Source organism: Egretta garzetta, unplaced genomic scaffold, assembly GCF_000687185.1.
Source record: "Egretta garzetta isolate BGI_Z169 unplaced genomic scaffold, ASM68718v1 scaffold169, whole genome shotgun sequence".
In the NCBI taxonomy this organism is placed as follows: domain Eukaryota; kingdom Metazoa; phylum Chordata; class Aves; order Pelecaniformes; family Ardeidae; genus Egretta; species Egretta garzetta.
Window position 1 is genome coordinate 482,720 of NW_009260798.1, and position 20,176 is coordinate 502,895.

General features: G+C 39.1%; 1 protein-coding gene across 1 annotated transcript in view; it reads right to left on the bottom strand.

The window, feature by feature from the left end:
• The window catches only part of ST7 (suppression of tumorigenicity 7), a 53,814-nt gene extending 35,048 nt beyond the window's left edge, over positions 1-18,766 (bottom strand). The window contains exons 1-4 of the mRNA XM_035902196.1: positions 18,667-18,766; positions 17,431-17,506; positions 14,949-15,103; positions 11,600-11,697 (exon numbers count right to left, since the gene is read on the bottom strand). Coding sequence (XP_035758089.1) covers positions 11,600-11,697; positions 14,949-15,103; positions 17,431-17,506; positions 18,667-18,739 — 402 coding nt within the window. The 5' untranslated portion in view covers positions 18,740-18,766. The remainder of the gene's footprint in view (positions 1-11,599; positions 11,698-14,948; positions 15,104-17,430; positions 17,507-18,666) is intronic.
• Between the last annotated feature and the right edge of the window lie 1,410 nt (positions 18,767-20,176).

Here is a 20,176-nt window from a genome sequence, read left to right on the forward strand (position 1 = left end):
TTTAAAACAAAACTGCAATTTTGGCCAAAAAAAAAAAAAAAAAAAAGGCAGCAACAACAGGAATGGTAAAGTTGATACAAATCTAACACTATAACTAAAGAATCCATTTTGTATGAACTGAATGAAATGTGTAGTTAAACAAATCTAAGCCTTTTACATGTAAGTGTTGTTGCTTTATGAACTAACCCTTTGAGAGATACCAGGGATTTGTTCTGAAGACATCCTCAGTTTCAGTGTCTGCATAGATTCAAATGACTGAAGCTTATATTCTATCGCATCTCCTTTTTGAAGCCACGCTTATTAGAAGCATCCATGTTTTTTACTGCAGAATTGATTAAATAGTATTTTTTATTGTCAGAGTGATTCTCTGAAGAACTGAAGTATTAAAAGATCCTTGCTTCCTTGTGTCCTCTTTATGGCTGTTATACCTTAACTGCCTACACGATGTACATTCTGCACAAAAAGGTCCCACATGGTGTAGAACCAGGATAGCTGATATTACTGCTGTTCTTCAGCAACTTACAGGGGAACACTGTCATTTACAATCTCTCTCAGATGGTTTAGGAGAACAGAAATACTATAACAAGCCAAGTCAAGAAAATTATTCAAGGTCAGCCTTGCTCAATTTGAAAATAGTAAGCCAGACCTGAAAACTCTGTCACTTAACAAACCTACCTTCGAATATATAAATAGAGAAACTGATGTGAACCAGCAAATCTTAATCTCACAAACAGGGAACATAAACAAATATAAGCTACAAGAGGTGTGGAGATTCACCGAGAACTTTAAAAAATGAGAAACAGGTAATGTACTAGAGCTTCTTCACTCTGCTAAGGAAGATACCCTAACAGGTAAACAGAGGTGCAATGCGCAGAGAATTTCTTCCTTGTGTTAATGGTCTGGCATAAGCTCACGTAAGAACTATTCTGACCTTAACGAATAAGTCTGTCTAAATTTGGATAGTACTGACTTTGCTGCAGCTTGAGGATTATTGAAACACAAAAGGCAAGGACAGCAGCGTTTCATTTAACTGATTAAACTTCTGGTGAGAATCATGATCACTGAGACAGCAGCTGAAAGAGGTCTCTGAATTTTTTATGCTCGTGGCATAAGCTCCCGGTTTCAATGGTAGGAGCGGAACCTGTGGAAAAGAACACAAACAAAACTGCATAGTTTGTAGACTTTTCTCCTTCTCCTGTTTTCCAAAAAATGGACCACACTCCTTGGTGCTCATCTAGGTAAGTGGAAGGATTTGACAATAAAATAAAAAGTTTAAGTCATTGCTCATAAAGAAAAATAACTGCAAGGTGAAAATTCATAGTTGCATTTATCAGTTAAGGATCCGGCATATAGCTTACTTCTCTTCATTCTTGTCCTGACTCACTATTATGTTTCTAACAGAGGAAGCTACTATTTGGCAAGAAAAAGCACGACAGAATCTGGCCCTACGTAAATAGTGATTTAAAGTTCAGAATGAACATATTGCAAAGAAACCCCTCCAAGGGATTAAGAAAGATTATCCCTGCTCATTGAGAACGAATAATGGCTGGCAGAATAACATTCCCTCCATCAGTGAAGAAAAGGGAAAAGCTGCAGCTAGTTATAGATGTACTGTGGCCAGTAAAAGCTCTTACTCTCGTTCTCTGTTTCTCACTGACATCACTCAGCAATTATTTTTTTCTATTTTAATTAGGTTCTGTCAGAGTGATAAACCCTGCCTAAGACAGCAGCAGAATAAAGGTCACTGCCAGGCCTCCAAACTGACAAGTGTTAATAAAGGTTTCATCTGGGAAAGGTCAAATGTTAAAAAGTCCAATGCAGTTATAATGAACTCAGTTGATAGTGTAGCTACAAAAGTAAACCCCTCCTAAGCAGCCACTCAGCTATTCGAACATAGGCTGTGCACAAATGACAGCACGTTTGCTATTAAAAAAAGAAAAATAAAAGAAAACAAAGAGAGGACATGAACTCATTTTTCTGCCATCTCAGGAGGTATATAGTTTTCACTGCAAATAATTCCCAGTCACAGTAAAAATTTGGGGTTTTGAGAAACTTCCCAGAAAGTAAAGCCACTTAGATGGAAGAATATTATGACAGGTCATCTTTTAGGCCTCATAGTGAAAGCAAATACTATGGAAGAAAAAAAATGCCACAACACAGACCTGCTGCATGGTCAGGGCAGGCCAAATACCACGTCATGCTGAGGACCAACGGAGTGCAGACTGCGAGCCTGCTTCCCTCCCCTCCCTAGCAGATGGAGAGGGAGGCTGGCTCATACTCCACATATAGATTTAAAGATGGGCACCTTATCCCTGAACACAGGATGAAGAACGCACCCTCGAGTTCTCCACGCTTGTACAGCATTGAGCTCTAATCTGGACTCTAGTTTAAGAGGCACAGACCTCCCTTTGCACCCAAAGATTTATTTTCTGTGAAGTTACAAGCTAACATTTGCCAAATTGTTTGGCTTATCAATCTTAATTCTCTTTACATCTTTACTGTAACCTGGCAAATGCTTTCATCTGGGTTGCAAGCACTGCACATACAGAAAAGACAAAGGCTCTGTTATCATCTTTCTCCACTCCTCAAGATCTCAAGAAACAGTCATAAAACTCAGCACTCAAGATTTCTCACCAAAGCCGCTACAGCTCTTCACATAAACACTAGTTAGGACTAAAAGTTTCACTGTAAAATTCCAGTTCCTTGGTTTCTCAGCTGGTATGAAAGAGTTGTGCTCCACTGAGCAAAGCTTATTTTCACAGCATATGAAAATAGACACCACATGGCTATGAATTTATTCCCTTCCAATATAAGGATGTTCAAACAGCTATTGAACATATTATACCAAATCTATGTTCACAAGGATTTTACTTTGAATTTGTATTGGTCAAAATACTTTCTGGTGATGAAATTCAGACCTGGGGCTGGGTTAGGCATATTCTGCTCTAATTGCTCTGCATGTTTGGGGGGCAGGAAATAGACACACGTGTAGAAAGTGGAATTGTTTTTCATTGAAAGATTCATCAGGTATACTGCAAATATACAAAAAAAGGTAGCTTTTGCAGATAATGAATAATTTCTAATTTTTTTAGATAAATAGTATTTTGGAAGTACAAGTTTGCAGAAAAATTCTGGAAACAAGTATGACACAATCAGATATCTTATCACTAGTCCTGGGAGGGCCATATTTCCAGACTCACCCCAATCCATATTGCAGAGTGTAGGTTCAATGATTTTGTGATGGATATGAAAATGTGATGATCACAAAAAATGCTTTATGGTACAAGGAAATCCACATCTGATTTATTGGATGAGGAACAAGTGTTATCTCCCAGAACAGTGTAACGAAGAAGACTCCCTTCCCTGAGAATATTTCAGTCATCAGCATTTTCTCATTTAGATCTAATTTTTGAAATATTTTCAAGGAATGTAGCTTTAACTGTTGTATCCGTTTTTCTCCCTGTGACGACATTAACGTCATGCATCAATTAGCTATATTATTTGTGTAGAAAACAGCTTTAAGCTACAGTTTATGCCTACGACTAGACCATGGGACTCAAGGGAATACATAGGTGGATAAATGAATGATCTTACATATAATGTGGTGTTGACACATTTATTCTCCATTTGCATTATGGTTGTATGCGTGGTCACATATTTTACGGGCAGTGCACGCAACTGTTCACTGCTGCTTATACTCGTATCTTCTCAACAAACAAAAACTTTTCTAGATCAATATATTCAACTGTATGCATTCATAAATATGAAAACTTAAGCTTAAAATGAAGAAAAAACAACAACAAGCAAAGAAGAGAAATCCAATGCAAACAGTGAAACCATTACAACCCTAATTCCTAGTGTATCTGTTCCTGCAGTGGGTATCTGAAATGGTAAAACCTGTCTCCTAAAAAAGGAACGACAGAAGCTGCCATCTTCCAGGTGCAACTATCCACCACCCCTGAAGAATCAAGCACCCAGTATGGATAACACTGTTACTTTCACAAGTGCTTTGCATAAGCTGCTTTCTTTTGTATTATTTGTAATCTGTAAGAATGGTTAACTGAACGAGGTAGAAAAGGCAAAACTCCATGACATTTCCGAGTAGAAAACCAGAAACCTCCATTTCTGTGGCTCCATTGTCTACAGCTGAGCTTGCAGATATCTAAGCTGTGACTAAAGTGCACCCTGGGCTTGAGGCATTTGCAACACATCACTCCACATTGATTCTCTGATGTCTAGCATGATACACAAATGCTGAAGTTGTTCTCCTGGCCAGCTCACCTGGCAAGGACAGACGGGAAGAAACGTTGTCAGCAGACTAAGGTTAGCATGCAAAAAGGCTCCGTTAACAATGTCAAATGTTTAAAAATTGGCTAACTCAGGTCCTAAAAGTGCAACTCATTTCATTACGGTCTCATTGTGAGTGGGATTCACGTGATGTAAACAGACACTCTCATAGCTCCTGGAGTTGGAAAATTATCTGAAATACACTGGACCTACCTGAATTAAAGTTCTACTTAATTACAGCAGAAGCAGGATTCTGTCATGTAATGCATTTCTCTATGTGCTACATTCCTTCTGGCAAATAATCAGTTTTGCTTGGAAGCAGCTCCTCTGAGCTGTAAAAGAGTAACTGCGAGGATCGAAGTTAAGAAGCCAAATCTGCCAGATCCTGTTCTTTTGGAGCTTGAAAACAATTTGCAGTAGGATCCACATATTTTCATCCTTGTGTGGAATTCAGGGAATTTGACATGTCATCTAATGGTTGAACTTCAGAGTGTTAGAAAAGAGACCCAGATCCAGTTTACACTAACTGTGGGATGGCACAGGTATGAAATTTGCTGACATTCCAGTTTTAATTTGGCAAATATGAGTTTAATCCTAGTGCTCCATAATATTCACAGATAATACAACTTCTCTTCAATGTAGGATTAACAATGAGTCAATAAAGTGAAAAATATCTTACGAATATGCAAACTAAGGAAATATGCTAGAACATGCAGCCTTTATGTTCTCTCTTAATTGGAAGATTAAAGCCTTCAGAGTATGATTTGAGTTCTTTAAGGAATATAATTATGAAAATGCTGTTACCTGGACTGTGTTGTAAAAATGCACGTATTTCGGGAATAAAGAGACTTTTAAGGCAGATGTGGCAGGAAACTAGAAGAGCACAGGTTGTACCAGATGTACATTTGCTACTAAACAATCACATCACATAAAAATAGTAATAGGGATAAATTATAATAATGTCCGTTGCATCCAAGATTAGTAACTTTATAAAGCATGAAAATAAAGTCATTACTCATAGTCCTCTTCAAAAACATTCCTTTATTTGCATTACCCCAAAGTACGTTGCAGAAAATTTGCCATATTTTTAAAAGGAGATTTTTAAATGAAATTAAAAGTGAGGAAATGATCTAACAGCTCAAAAATGAGCTAGGAGATTCCAGAGAGATGGAAGAGTGTAATTAAAGGACAATACAAAGCCACTGAACATGGAGTGATACAAGAGAGCAGACAAAAAGGAATCCAAGTTAGCAGGGCTCCTACCAAGACTATGTGACTATAGTCTGAGACTACGTTCTATCTTAATAGAATCACAATACTGGAAACTCGTAACTTATGAGAAATACTATTTATAGGATTTAGGTAGCAGTCACCAAGTTTCTAGTTTTTGAAGGGTTTGCACAGCCGTAAAAGAAAAAATAAAATGAGGGGTCTGAGTCATGTGCAGGTAAAGGCAAAGAATAAATACCGTCAGGGGAATCACAGGAGTCTCCATTTTATTTAAGAGCCCATTCAAATGAGGGATGTTCCAACCCACCCCTCCACTTACCAGTAATGTGTGAATCTCAGACAAAACAAACCACATTTGAATATATATACATATGGAATTGTTAAAATTGGCATTTATCACTTGCTATCATTGCAGTGCTTGTGTGTCAGAACAAGAATTAACTGAAGATACCACTCTGTGGTGGAGACCGGCAAATGTCACCGTTCACAAGTGCAGCACTCTTAAAATTTATAAGGTAACTCTTGGTCTCATTTAACTAAGAAATACTTTTCCTTCAAATTTTAAATAAATGGTACTTTAAATAACTGCTACAGATGTTAATAAAGCTAGAATCCCACTCAAGGCAGAGCTGCCTGCTTAACCTGACCTGTGTAACACAAACCAAAGAATCTGACTCACTAATCCTTGCCTCAAGCACAGAGTATTTGGGAGAGACAGACGGTAGCTGCCGATACAAGTAGCTGCCGAAGTTGTGTTGTTAAGTTGCTAGGGATCATAACATCTTTATTAGCAATTAGTACTCTCTTTCTTTCACACAGCTTGATAATTCAGGGTGCAGAACACCTTCCCTGCTATGTATTCCCATTACCAAGAGCAAATCAGCAATGCAGACAAGAATACAGAATTCAAGAGAATATTGAACAGAAAACCGAATTCAAAGCCCAGCAAAAGAGGTTGCCAAGAAAGTATGCTAGATTTGCAGAACCATCATACCAGCAAAATCACTAATACTGCTGGTCATAAAAAGATAAAAACTCAACCTACCCATTCATTAAAAGTGTTTTAGTATGGTTTAGTACCCACCCTTTTGAAGCCTTCAAATGACATAACCTCTTTAAACCATTTTAAATACTCAGGGCAGCCTGCGTGTTTAAACAAGTTATCATGCAGCCCATTGATAAGCATGCATCACTCTAACAATACAAGCTGCTTAGGTACTGATAACTCCTTAGTGCCTCCTGTGGCATAAAATATGCATTTAGAGACTGCAGGTGGGCACCAAACACATCCAACTGAAATATCCTCAGCAAAGTTCTTGGAGCTAAGTACACAGAAGTAGACTTCTAGGGCCTTTACTGTGATCTGAAAAGTAATTTATCAGCAGCTATGACTGCTCCCAGAAATAAAATGTACTTTTCTGACCCTTAAAAAGTGTTTTGGTTTCTATCCTTCTCCAGAGCTGAGGAAAGACCTGGAGAGTCTCTTCTCTCCCTACATCTCACTCGTTTCTAAACAAGGCTGCAAAGCATTGAGCAAGTTGCAATTCCACTGTGTCTCAGAAACATATACTTGTTAAGACTACAAAGTGGTCTTCAGGGGAGCACAGGGCCACGGGGCAGGAGATAAATACATTCTAGGATGAGTTACATTCCTCTTTTCTCTGAAAGAGGATGCAATTAAGAGCTTCTTCACTTTGTCCACTAGCACGCCTTCGGTCTGCCACCCTTCTCTTCCCTAAACATACATCACCCTTCAATGAAAGCTTGCTCCACAGTCCAAATGTTCTCCAAAACAATCCCAAGAAGCTCGAATTAATTTGACAATTCACTTTCTTGCACAGTACATTTTCACCAGGATATTCCAGTGACCCATTCAAGGGAACCACCGTGTTGGTCTGCTCCTGAATTCAGTAGCACAGTCACTGATCCAGTCGCCCACAAAGTACAGACAGAAGTGCCTTTGCGTACCCTCCACATCATCTCTGTTTTTAACCAATGAAAAACACACAATACACAGCACACCTGTGTTTTCTTCCACTGTAATGGTGAGGATGCCATGGTTTAACCCCAGCCAGCAACTGAGCACCATACAGCTGCTCCCCCCAGGTGGGATAGGGGAGAGAATCGGAAGGGAAAAAGTGAAAAAAACCTCATGGTTTGAGATAAGAACAGCTTAATAATTGAAATAAAACAAAATAGTAATAAAAATAATAATAAAGAATACAGAAAGCAAGTGAAGCACGATGCAATTGCTTACCACTTGCTGACCAATGCCCAGCCTACCCCTGAGCAGTGGTCCCCTGGCCAGCTTTCCCCAAGTTTATGTACTGAGCATGACATCATATGGTCTGGAATATCCCTTTGGCCAGTTTGGGTCAGCTGTCCTGGCTGTGCCCCCTCCCAGCTTCTTGTGCATCCCCAGCCTTCTCAGTCAGTAGAGCACAAGAAGCTGAGAAGTCCCTGACTTAGTGTAAGCACTACTCAGCAACAACTAAAAACATCAGTGTGTTATCAATATTATTCTCATACTAAATTCAAAATACAGCACTATACCTGCTACTAAGAGGAAAATTAACTCTATCCCAGCCAAAACCAGGACAGAGAGCAGCTGGTACGAAAGGCTACCCTTGCTCACCAGCATGTAAGCTGCTCAGCTTGCATGATTGTCCACAGTAAGTATTCGACATGAAGGGAGACTGAAGATTCCCCCCAGCCACCATTAAGGCTCTTCACCTCTGCACATACCAAGTTTTCCAACATCATTTGGAATGCACCAGTTTAAATCCTCCTAACATAATCAGCACAACAAATAAAACAACCAGCACTGTAGACTATCTCCTCAGGGACAGCAAGAGAGATCTAGTTCCCTCACAGCCCATATCATGCTCTGTATAAACAGGAATAAAACTGGAATAACTCTGTTGACTAGACTGGAGTTATTCCAACAATACACTAATCAAAATGAGATCATAAGTTAACTCAATATATACAAATAGTGACAGCTGCTGGTTTCTATAGCAAAATATAGTAAATAATCATCGTCAGAAAACACAAGCAAAAGCAACACCTATGTATGATTCAATTACATGCTTCCATGAAAATTACAGGTTCATGATTCTCATTAATTCACCTCAGCTAGATGAATGACATCCAAGTAGCAAAGCCAGCAACAAAATACTATCTCAAAATCAGTCACAGAAGCAACAGAAATTCCTACCCATTTTTTTAAATTTAAAAAAAACCCCTGACTTTAAACATTTTTTTAAAAAAATGGTTTTAAATATTTACAACATAATACTAAAGAATATTTTCCTATCAGCAGTTTATATAACCATAAAATCAAAACCTTATTTAAGTCTCTAACAACTCATTTTCTTTCCATTAAGGTGTTTTAAGCAGGATCTCAGTCTTTTCTTACATAAAATTCAAGTAAGACAATCTAATCTATCAGTAATGTCCTCAAGATGGCCTCATATATGCAATGAATTAAACACTCTCAAATATTTTATTTTTTCAAAGTGGCAAAGACTCACTACATCCCAATCATATTTCCCAGATGGTGTCATGAACCTCTTAACACTTCATTTCCATCATGTTCCATGTCTTGAGAAATCTGTTTTCAATCTTTCAAACACAAACAGGGCCTCCACCCTCTGTCCCCTGATGGTAGATTCAGCAGTCCCCAGCCAACATATTCTTCATATTCTTTTTAGGGTGAATAAATTCATCTCCTCCCTCATCAATCACACAGAAACCTTCAATGACACATTCATGCTCTTCAAACTTCTTCTTAAGTATATTATTTATGTCTTCTACGAAGAAATGGAGGATATGCATTCATCAGAAGTAAGTAGCTCCAAGTCAGTCTAAGAAAAGCATCTGCAAAGCTGACTTGACCCTACTCTTGCTCCCAGTGTACTGGAGCTGTGACTTACAGATACTGCTGCTTTTATACTTCACCTAGGGACCTGCTAATTTTTAGTTCTGCTTGCTCACAACTAAGAGCTCTAGAGGCATCTAAATTCAGTTCTGAGGATTTGGCTCCGTGTCTGTATGTGGAAAAATACAGAACTCATTGATCCGAGTTGAAGCTCTAGAAGCTAAAACTCTATACCTCCTTTGTCTTGCATCCAGTCCATTAATTTTAGCAAAACGTTGCTATTGCAGAGTGCTTTCCGTCCTTCAAGTGTCTAACAAAGGATGACTTTGGGTCTCCCTGTCATTGCTGCCTTTTGAGACCCACATTGTACTTAACTTCGACAATACACAATTTTCTCTCTAGTGACAGAATGAGCCATTCATTATAATCAAAGCATTCTGGGTCTCACTTTGCATAAGAAACCTAGGACTAGATGGACCACCCTTGGGTGGTCCCTGAATCCAGTGCTCTGCATACAGAATTAGCCATACATATCGACATCAGCAGAAGGCGGCTTCACAGAGAATCTGTTCCACGTAGCCCTATCCACAAATCACAAAATACATTCAGCAGCCCATAGTAACTTCCAGAAGTTGCCATAATTACAATGTGTGACATTTGAATGTGAAATTCAAAAATTTATCTTTCTTGTATATTAATGCCAGAACTTAGTATTCCAATGTTTGTCCCCAAACATTTCAGTATTTGTCCCAGGCTGCCTGTGTAACAAAATTCATGAAGAATCAGTGGAGCTGTCTGGCCTGAAAATAACATTTTTGAAATCAGCATTCTCCCAGCTGACCACAAGACTGCAAAACCAGGTCTTTCTTCCTTATCCCTCTTTCTCACACTCCTAGGTGTACAATGGCTGGGTTTTTGACAAGTTCTTTTTCAATGCCTCTGTCTGGGAGCCTAGTGATTCTGGGGAGCGAGAGCTGTGTGCCTGAAAAACCCCAGCTAGAGACAGGAAACAAAGTTACTCACCACTTTCCATCTGGTAGATTATTTAGGACAAGGACCTGCATTATTAGGAGGAACTCTGCTCAATTTTTTTTTCAAAAAATATTCATGAGTGCTCCAGTTCCAGAAGATGCTGGGTGCTGGATTCCAAGCTGGCAGACATACTTGCCCTACTGCCATTGATGCAAGTGCCTAAGCTCCAGAAAAAGTCACTTGCCTTTTTACACTAAAATTCCCACTGATTTGCAGCAAGAATTTCCCTTTTCACTAAGCAGGTTTTACGACCATTCACCTGAGCTGCCTAAAGCACACTTTACAAGTGCTTCATTCTGGTCTGGGATTCCATTTTGTGCATTCAAAATATAGGTCCTTCAGCTGAACTTGCAGAACTCTACATCTTGCAGGACTCATCTCTACCTCACTTTTGTGGGAGCTGGAAAACAGTGTAAGAAAGGAGAACACAGCAAAATGGTAAACAGTTTTACCATCATCTGCCCAGAGCTCTAGAGCTCTTGCTGCCTTGTGTGAGGCAAGTCACCTCCTCAAAGGATAGTATTCCTAATCTGCATCCAGGGGATGTCACTTGAAGAAATGCTGGGCATTCATAGCTACCTCTTAACTTGAGCGTTTTACCTGTGGACAGCTGCCCCTCCTGCCATCCCCAAAATAGCTACTGTTTGGTGTTTCAAATTTGTAGCTTTGTAACCTACTGACTTAAGACTACCATTAGTAGCTCCACTGCCTACAAAACAGGAATATAATAATCCCTCATCTCAGAGGGAAATCAGTTCATTATACATTAATTACTTAGTTTTGACTTCTCGGTAATAGGTTTTGCATGAATAAATAATACTGTCCTCAGGTCTGAATAGTGTGATGTAAACAAATGCCCAGAGCCAAACTGCAGCTTTTCAAGGAGGAAACAGAATACTTAAGACCCATTTATTAAGTTAGCAGCATCCATTACATGCTTCAGAAAAAATGTTATGTAACTGCATGATCAAATAATTAAAGACTGCACTCCATTGCACATGTACCAGGATGGGAAATTCAGTCTGCATGGGCAACTGTCCATCTGGTATTTTATGACTTCATAGTGTTGCTTTCACAACCTTGTAAATGATCTCTTAACTTAATCTTTTTGTACGTTACACATACACTACTATTGTCTAAGTATCACATGCAAAACAAATCCAAACTCACATCTCTCATCATTTTCACTGCTTCCCTGGTCCTTCCCAGCTTTCTTGCACACATTGCCAGCCTCCTCTTAATATAAACTAACACATTGGTGTCCCTTCCTGTATAGGAGGAAAAAGAAACAGCATTAAGATTAAAAAAGATAAAACAAAGGTTCATTTAATATTCCAACAAAAAAGGAAACGGTTTTCTTGCCGTTTTTTGTTATTCACGATCATCACTGCTTTCACAATAATTTTAATAAAAAGTTACCAAACTCTGCTGATTTAGATGTGGCATAACATCACTGAAATCAGTGGAATTACTCCAGATATACAGTGATATAAATAAGGATTCATTGGTTGGCCTTACACCTATGAAACATAAGCAGATCTGAAGGTACAGAGAACAATATAGGGTATAGACCATCAAGTAATCAAGTGAGGCAAGGAGAACCCCTATGAAGTTAACATTGGCACAAAACTCTGTGATCACACACAGAGCATTAAATTATTTACCAATTCATATACATGTTTAATACAAGAGCATCCATGAAAATGCATGTTATATCTTGCCTTTTTTGTAAGTTATGATGTACATGCTTGTTAATAGGAGATGTAGCAAAGCAAACTCATCCTCTAACAGTCTTTTTCCTGAATGATTAGAAGAAAAGAAGTATACCCTGAACTTTCAGTTCACAGAGAGCCTTTATTTGTTACCCAGTTATCATCTTCAAATTCTTCACACCACTAATTATGGGTGGCAAATTAACATGTTTCAGATATGACAGTCCTATGTGCTGGAAAATACCCTAACAGCAAAGATCACAAACTAAACAGCTGCAATAATTATTCTCTTGGAGAATTCTTACTTGTTTAATTTCTCATTCTCCTCCCCATAATTCCAGTGTGAATTCTTAACGTGCTTCTGAACCAACAGGAAATGAGCAGACAGCTAATCATCAATAAAATTACCATATCATGAAAATATAAGACACCTGCTACAAATTATCTTTGCATACAGTATGCAGCCTGTAAAGATTTTAGTCTGTTCCTAACATTTTCAAGTCTTTCACAATACGAACAAGATGTGCGCTGAAAACATTCCAAGTACCTACAAATTGTTTTAAAGCCATGATTACAATTTTCAGATAGATAAGCAGCACGTTGAAAGGTCTGACTTTAGAAGAAAAAATAAGTAAGGGAGGGAAGGAATTTCTTTAGCTGTATTTTATATTATGTAATTCCTTATCTCTGTAATAATTCCTACATATTTAATAAACGATTTATTAGTTACATCTGTTTCAACATGTTTATGTAGTGTAGCCAAGAGGTGTACATTTCAGGCCAAGCTTCTTTTCAGAAGGAATGGTCAAAAGGCATTTATTTACTATGAAATCAAGATAACCTTTCAGGCCATAATTTTCTGAGGTGACTAATGATTTGGGGTGACTAACGTGAGCCACCTTAAAAAGAAGCTCGTCAGCGCTTTCTACAAACTAGCACCTCTTGAAAGAGGTTAAGTTGGATACTCAAAGTCATTATTTACTCTTAAAATTCATGGTCTAACACAAAATACTGTATGAAGGAGATGGAACACATGAATGAACAGAAATATTGACAATACGCGGTTGTGCAAGAAATCACATTGTGTTTTTCACCTGTAAAAGATGAAACACCTATTTTTCATCCCAAAGTCAACTTCAAGGACAGAAATGGAATGACAGACTTCTCAGAACCATGGACTAACTGCAACACATATATCCATGGTCCTTCCTCTCTACAGGGATCTGAGCTCTCCACCTTTGTAAACCATGCAGAAGTCCAGCATATAATCAAGAGAATCTGCTTGAAGCCCCTGTATCCAAGGCATCATCTGAGGCTGCAACCTCTCTAACTTCTGTGGGTGCACACTGACATTATCAAGGGGAGGCTGGGTGGTAGAGAAGTGCGATGATCGAGCCCCTCCTGAAGCCACAGTCAGAGCTGGCAGTCACTTTTTCAGCTCCTCCTGCTCTGTGGCAATGCACTTAATTTTGAGGTTCAGCTGGTTGCTTCCTCTGCTATAATACTGAAGGTTATGGGTGTCAAATTTGATGATGACAGTAGCCATCTAGCACACACAGATTACAAAAATACCATTACTTACAGTGGCCTGCTCAAACTTAACCAGGTTATCTTGGACATAAGCATCGTGACAGTGTTTAATTACTCTTATTGTGTATTTTTCATAGAATCACTGTCATTTTCTGTGCTCAGGATGGATTGAGTGCACAAATTAAGGTTTCACAGACAACTGTAAGCCTGCTAGAGCCTGAAAATTGCTTCAAGGGCTCAGCTGCTCTGCATTTTTATTTTCTCAAAAATAAGCAAATAATCCTAAATATAATTTTATAACCAACAAATGCTTAAAATACTACCCCCAAGCTTTATAAAACCTCAGGTTTTCAGGTATAGACTCGTGCACACTTTTGAAACCAGAGATGACAGACAATTTCACTATGTACAATTTTTATCAGCAATCTTCAAGTTATGCGAGATAGCCAGAGGCTGTGAATTCAGGTCCTGAGAAACCCAAAGAAGCCTGAAGTATGTTAGTGCTTGTACTTACATAATTAATTGGTATTATTTTTGCCCGAGGTACCCACTGCAGACTAGAAATAACCTAGACTGTTTGCTTTATTTATCTTTTTGTTCATATACTGCCAGTGAACCTTCATGTATTTTCTTAGGTTTAAGAAGCATCTGATAATATCAGCACAGCAGCTAAGTCTGCTCATTCAAAATTTAAAAGAAATAATAAAAATCTAGACTTTCAGTTAGAGCACTGTATTATTCCAGCTGTTAGATTTTACGTTTCTGTGATGTTTCTTAATGTATACAACTAACTTTTCAAATGTCACACTGGTTAACGGGTCTCATTAACTTTTACACAGAACAATGTATGTATTTACCCTCACAGCTGATAGAAAAAAGGTGGCAAAGCATCACTTCACTCCTGTTTCCATCATTCTGCCTTTTTACAATACAAGCCCATGTTTTCAAAATGGCTAAAGGCACGTCAGTGCAACTTCCTAAAACAGTGTCCAGCATTTTCTAATTATCAGATCTCTTTCTTTCTTTTCTGTTAAGTACATGCTACATATTTTATGCCACAACAAAGAAAAGGTGCATCTGTAATATGAGCATTGCTAGCCTATTAACAGAATCAAGCAAAACCACTGACACAGTATAGTCTGGCTCTAGGGCCATATTCCAGCCAACGTTAAATACTGAGTACATCGTTCTGAAAAGGAAAAAAAAAAACAAACCAAAACAGAAACAAAGAACTCCCTGGAACTTTAGAAACAGTTATTGCCTCCAAAGAAACTCACTGTGTTGGGCTTCATACTGCGCACCATGGTGCTGTAACTGTTGACTGCGCCTGTAACAGCCCTCTCCAGCTTTCAGAGCTTGCTTGAACAGCTTCTCTGCTTCTACAATTGTTGTTGCTTCCTCTTCAGCCAAAAGAATATAGGCAGTAGCACACCTGCAAAAATATCAGAGGAAAAAACATGAGAAAGTTGCATGAAATAAAAGCTACACAAAGACATGCAGTCTGGCAAGGATGTAACAAATACAGAGGCAATGGAATTTTGTCCATACACCTTTCTGATGTACTGTTCTGATGAATAAATATTCTGGCAACCAGATCATGACTCTCATTTGTAGGTACTGTACCATTCAGCCACTTGAGTAAACCTACTGACAACTGCCCCAGAAAGTAAAGCACTGTCTCACTAAGCAATCATGGCCTACACCACTAGAACTCCTGGAAACCAAGAGTAGTTTTATGCACTATTGTTTTAACAAAAAATGTCTACATTACTGTAATGGTATGAAAAGAATCAATAGACCTATAACACTTGCCATATGCAAAGAACAGATTATGAATGTAACTGTAGAGATTAAAAACCAAACACCACTTTCCCCCCAAAAAAGATATCCCCAAAACAGGAAAGCAGCTTTAGGAATACACAGAAAAGTGAAATGCATGGTGGGAGTCACCTCATCCAGCTTTTAGCTGTCTAATTTAGATCTCTTAGCTATCTGTGCCCCTCTGCCTCCATCAAAGAGCATCTTCACAAAGCCATTTATTTCCTGTGTTTAAACATCTCTCTAAGAATAGGGTGAACTGCTGAACGGAGGTGCCTCTCTTACTGACCACAGAGAGAGCCCAGGCAACTACGATTAACTCCATGGCCACATTTTTAGCAGCCAAAGTTAGGTGGGATATAACCTCTTGACTTCTTTGTGGTACAAAGCACACTGCTGGTAAGATTCTTCTTTATACAGAGACAGAATCAGGCTGCAACTGCCTCTAGTTGCATTTCAGAGTCATCAGCTGAGGAACAGGAAACAACAGATCAGGGTGAAAACGAGATTCCAGGCACCAGTACTTGCTGTGGGCCACCCAGCTGGAAAGAAGCTTGGCAGAAAAATGGACTTGGAGGTCCTGGTGGACACCAAGTTCAACATGAGCCAGCAAAGGAGGCTAATGGTATCCTGAGCTGCATTAGGAGAAGTGTTGCCAGCAGCTCGAGGGAAGCAATCCTTCCCCTCTACCCAGCCCTGGTGAGTGATGTGTCCAGTTTTGGGCTCCTCAGTACAAGAGGGACATGGACATACTGGAGAGAGTCCAGCAAAGAGCCATGAAGATGACTGGGGGACTGGAGCATCTCACATATGAGGGAAGGCTAAGGGAGCTGGGACTGTTGAGCCTGGAGAAGAAGAAGCTCAGGGGATATCTCATCAATGTCTGTAAATACCTGAATAGAAGGTACAAGAGAAGATGATGGAACCAAGCTCTTCCTAGTGGTGCCCAGTGACAGGACCAGAGACAATGGGCACAAACTGAAACACAGGAGGCTCTGTCTGAACACCAAGAAAGACTTTTTTAGTGTGAGGGCACAGATTGTCCAGGGAGGCTGTGGAATTTCCCTCCTGGACATACTCAAAAGCCAACTGGACATGGTCCTGTGCAACCTGCTGTAGGTGGGCCTGCCTGAGTAGGGGTGTTGGACCAGGTGACCTCTGGAGGCCCCTGCCAACCTCAACCATTCTGTGGTGAGTGAGTAGAACAGGATAGACTTACAGCTCACATCTGAAAAAAGCCTTTTACGTTACATGCTCCCTCAGTTAAACTGCTGTCCAGAAACAAACAAATATTGTTTCATCCTTCTGATGAAACATGTGAAGGACAACCTGTAAGGCACCAGTTTATGGAATTCTAGAATGCAGTAATCTATGACAGCAACCTAAGGGACTCTACTTCATGCACTTTGGCAACATTTATACACCTTGCCATGCCAGTAAAGCATCACAGCATTGAGTTTATTGTGGGATCTCAGAATACTACACTTCTCATTGAGAAAGTAAATGAAGGACTCAAAGACCAAAAGTCCCAGAAAATTACATCATATTCTCTCACACTATGAAATTAATATTTCAGAAGGTATTCACAAGTCCCTTCTTTCTTGCCTTTGTTCAGGACAACTCAGAAATCCAAAAGGGAACTCTCCATCCCATAAATGCGTATTTCATGTGCTCATCAGGGGGCAACTTAATTAACACTTCATTATGTTGATCCAAAGCCCACTGACATCAGTGGGAAGACTCCTGTTGCCCTCACTGCCCTAAGCATCTTCTGGGTGGCTAGCACAACATGCAGCTGTGCTTTTTTTCTCCCATTGTAGGCCTTCCTGTGACAGGCCTGTAACATGGTTAAAAATTACTGTAGCAAACCCCCTGCCTAAAGCTATCATCAAATGGATTTTTAAATGACAGGAAATAAATGTTAATGTTGTTGTCACTCACTCATTCAACTCCAAAGCTTCATGTGCTGCAGAAATTCGGGCTTGGGGGTTTCTCTCTCTCCAGGCTTTTTGCATTACTATTCAATAAAAAAAGAAGGCAGAACAGGGGCATATCAGCCATTACAGTGTTAACAAGAAGAATCTACTCCATTATAACAACAGAATTTATTGCTCTCAGCCTGACTCACTCCAGAGCATTTCAAAGACCTCAGTGGTCACTCAAAAGATACATAATCAACATCAGCTTTTGTCCCAAATACTTTATTCTTTCATTTAATTAAACTTTTTTGCATGGGAAGGTCTGGCTGAGAGATCATGCCATCTGCACTGTCACATACAGAGATGATAAGCAGTTTTTTCCTTTTGGGGAAGTAGATTCCACAGGGCACAAAAGAATACAAGGATAGTTGGGAGTCTTATTCTAGTCCTTGCTGTGCTGTTGCTTTAGGTGAACGTTAAATGGAAACAACATCCAGGCTAATCGGACCACCTCATAATTAGCCCACTGAGTTCAGAAAATAGGATTCATGTTTATTGTGTGTCAAAAAAGCACAGTATGTTCTCCTTTGTAAATATGTTCTCAGAAGAGAGCACCCAACTGTCAGTATCTGTCCTTTCTGACGGGACAAAGATTTGTCTCTTCAGAGGCAAATTCTGATGATCAAAATCATTGTCATACATTTTTAGCAGAACCAAAGTCTGCACAGGGACTTAACAGTAAAGGCTTAATACAACTAAAGCTGCTTACATCAAATTCAGTTGTAAATGTGTTGTTCCCATTTTTTTTTACAGAGCTTCTAACTACATCAGAGAATGAAACACAGGACTCAAGTTTTACAAAAGCTCTCTCTCTTGGGTCAGCGTAGACTAAATGGGACTGGATAATGTAACTCAACATACTACACTGCAGCTGGAGGCAAACTAAGGTATATATGTTTGAAGCCACTGCAAGAAGCGGGAGGAAAAAAAAGGCTTTACACTTGCAAATGGTACCTTGTATGACTTCAGCAAGAAAGTAGAACAAAAATACTGACACAGATTAGATAGCTTATACCTATATAGAGACTTCTTCAGATCTGGAATACCACAAATCCAACTGCAACAGCTTTCCAGCCATGATCAAACTTTTGCCTTTCCTTATCTACCCAAGAGAACTGATGTCTGACTGCATTTTTCTTGCACCAGTTTAAAAGTCATTAACCTATTAGCAAAAACAGTTGTTCACAAGGTCTCTTACTAGCATCTGCAGGACGTAAATGATCTGTGTCACATGTAAAGAATGTCTGATGGTCCTGCGCTGAAAGATTCATATCGTAGTAAGTCAAAGGTTCTCTCCCTGTTACCCATGTATACCTGCAAACATGCCAACAAAGAAACATTTTGGTTAATGAGGTCACATCTGGCAAAATGACTCTAGAAAAAAATCCTAGACATTAGAGATGGGCATAGCCTACTAAATTCACCCAGCTAATCTCCTAACAAACACCCACTGCATTTCACTGTACTGCAGCTGAATGACAGTAGCTGAACCTAAGCTAACGAAGATGTTGGAAAGTACACACTGGAAATCAGTAACCCACATATTCAAACATTAAGACTACATGAAACCTAGATATAATTCATTAGGTTGTTTGCTGTAACTGACTTGAACAGAATTACTGTATTAACAGTAACAGGTACACCAGACTTGGCTTTTCCATTTTTTTTAATAAGATCACCAAAAATTGCAGTAATAGCAAGTGCATTAGCATGAATTTAAATTCCTTTTCATTCAGAAACATTTTAGAAGTGACAGAAAAGCCTGGCATGAGCCCATGTGTCCACAGTTCATTTTGGTTTTCCACCTATGAGTTAGATTAATGGAAAAGTATAATTAAGGTCCTTAACCCAGTACTACGACTGAAACTGTAACATCATAGCACTTACCGATTATATTCAGCTCCTCTGAATAGATTTAAAGGATTTCGCCAGACTTTGCATTCTGTCAGAAGCAGAAACACACAATAATGAATCCCTCCCAAATTACAACAGTACTTGAGGTTTATCAGAAACATCAGTTACCTTTTAATGAGCCTTATCAGATAACTTAATTTTTATAGAAAAAAAAAGGTGGTGGGGGGGGGGGGGGGGGGGGAAATCAAGACCATAAAGATGCAGGTAACCAGACTGCTCTTCCCTTTTGAAATAACAATTTCATCATAAATTAGTGTCAACAAATGCTGTTATTCCAGACAAATAACCACTAACAGAGCTCCAAATGCCAGATGAAAAGATAATACTGATTAGTGCCAGGACTCACATTTACCATAATGCAGAACTGAAGAGGGATCACACTGGGTTACTGCACTGAAAAACAGCAATTAACTCAGTCCCTATGGACTTGTTATGTCTACAGAAAAATTTCACTGTCTAGCTAATACTGTAAATCACTGAGAATCTCAGCTACAGTTGCCAAATTTAATTCCTCCTTAGCTCGTGAAGTAAAAATCCATGGCAACACCTGCTGACCTTACTTAAATTATAAGCATCCCAGGGCTGACAAAGGATGCTGATGATTGGCAGAGAAAAGTTCATTGCACTGCAAAAGGTTTGGGAACACTAAAAGCATTTCATACATTTCTCTCGGGAGGGAAAAATGTAAATTCTTCACACTACAGGTAGGAAGAGATAAGAAAATCCATAACAATGTAATTTAGAACAGAACTAAAAAAAAAAATAATAAAAAAATCAATTTTTCCAGCTTTTGA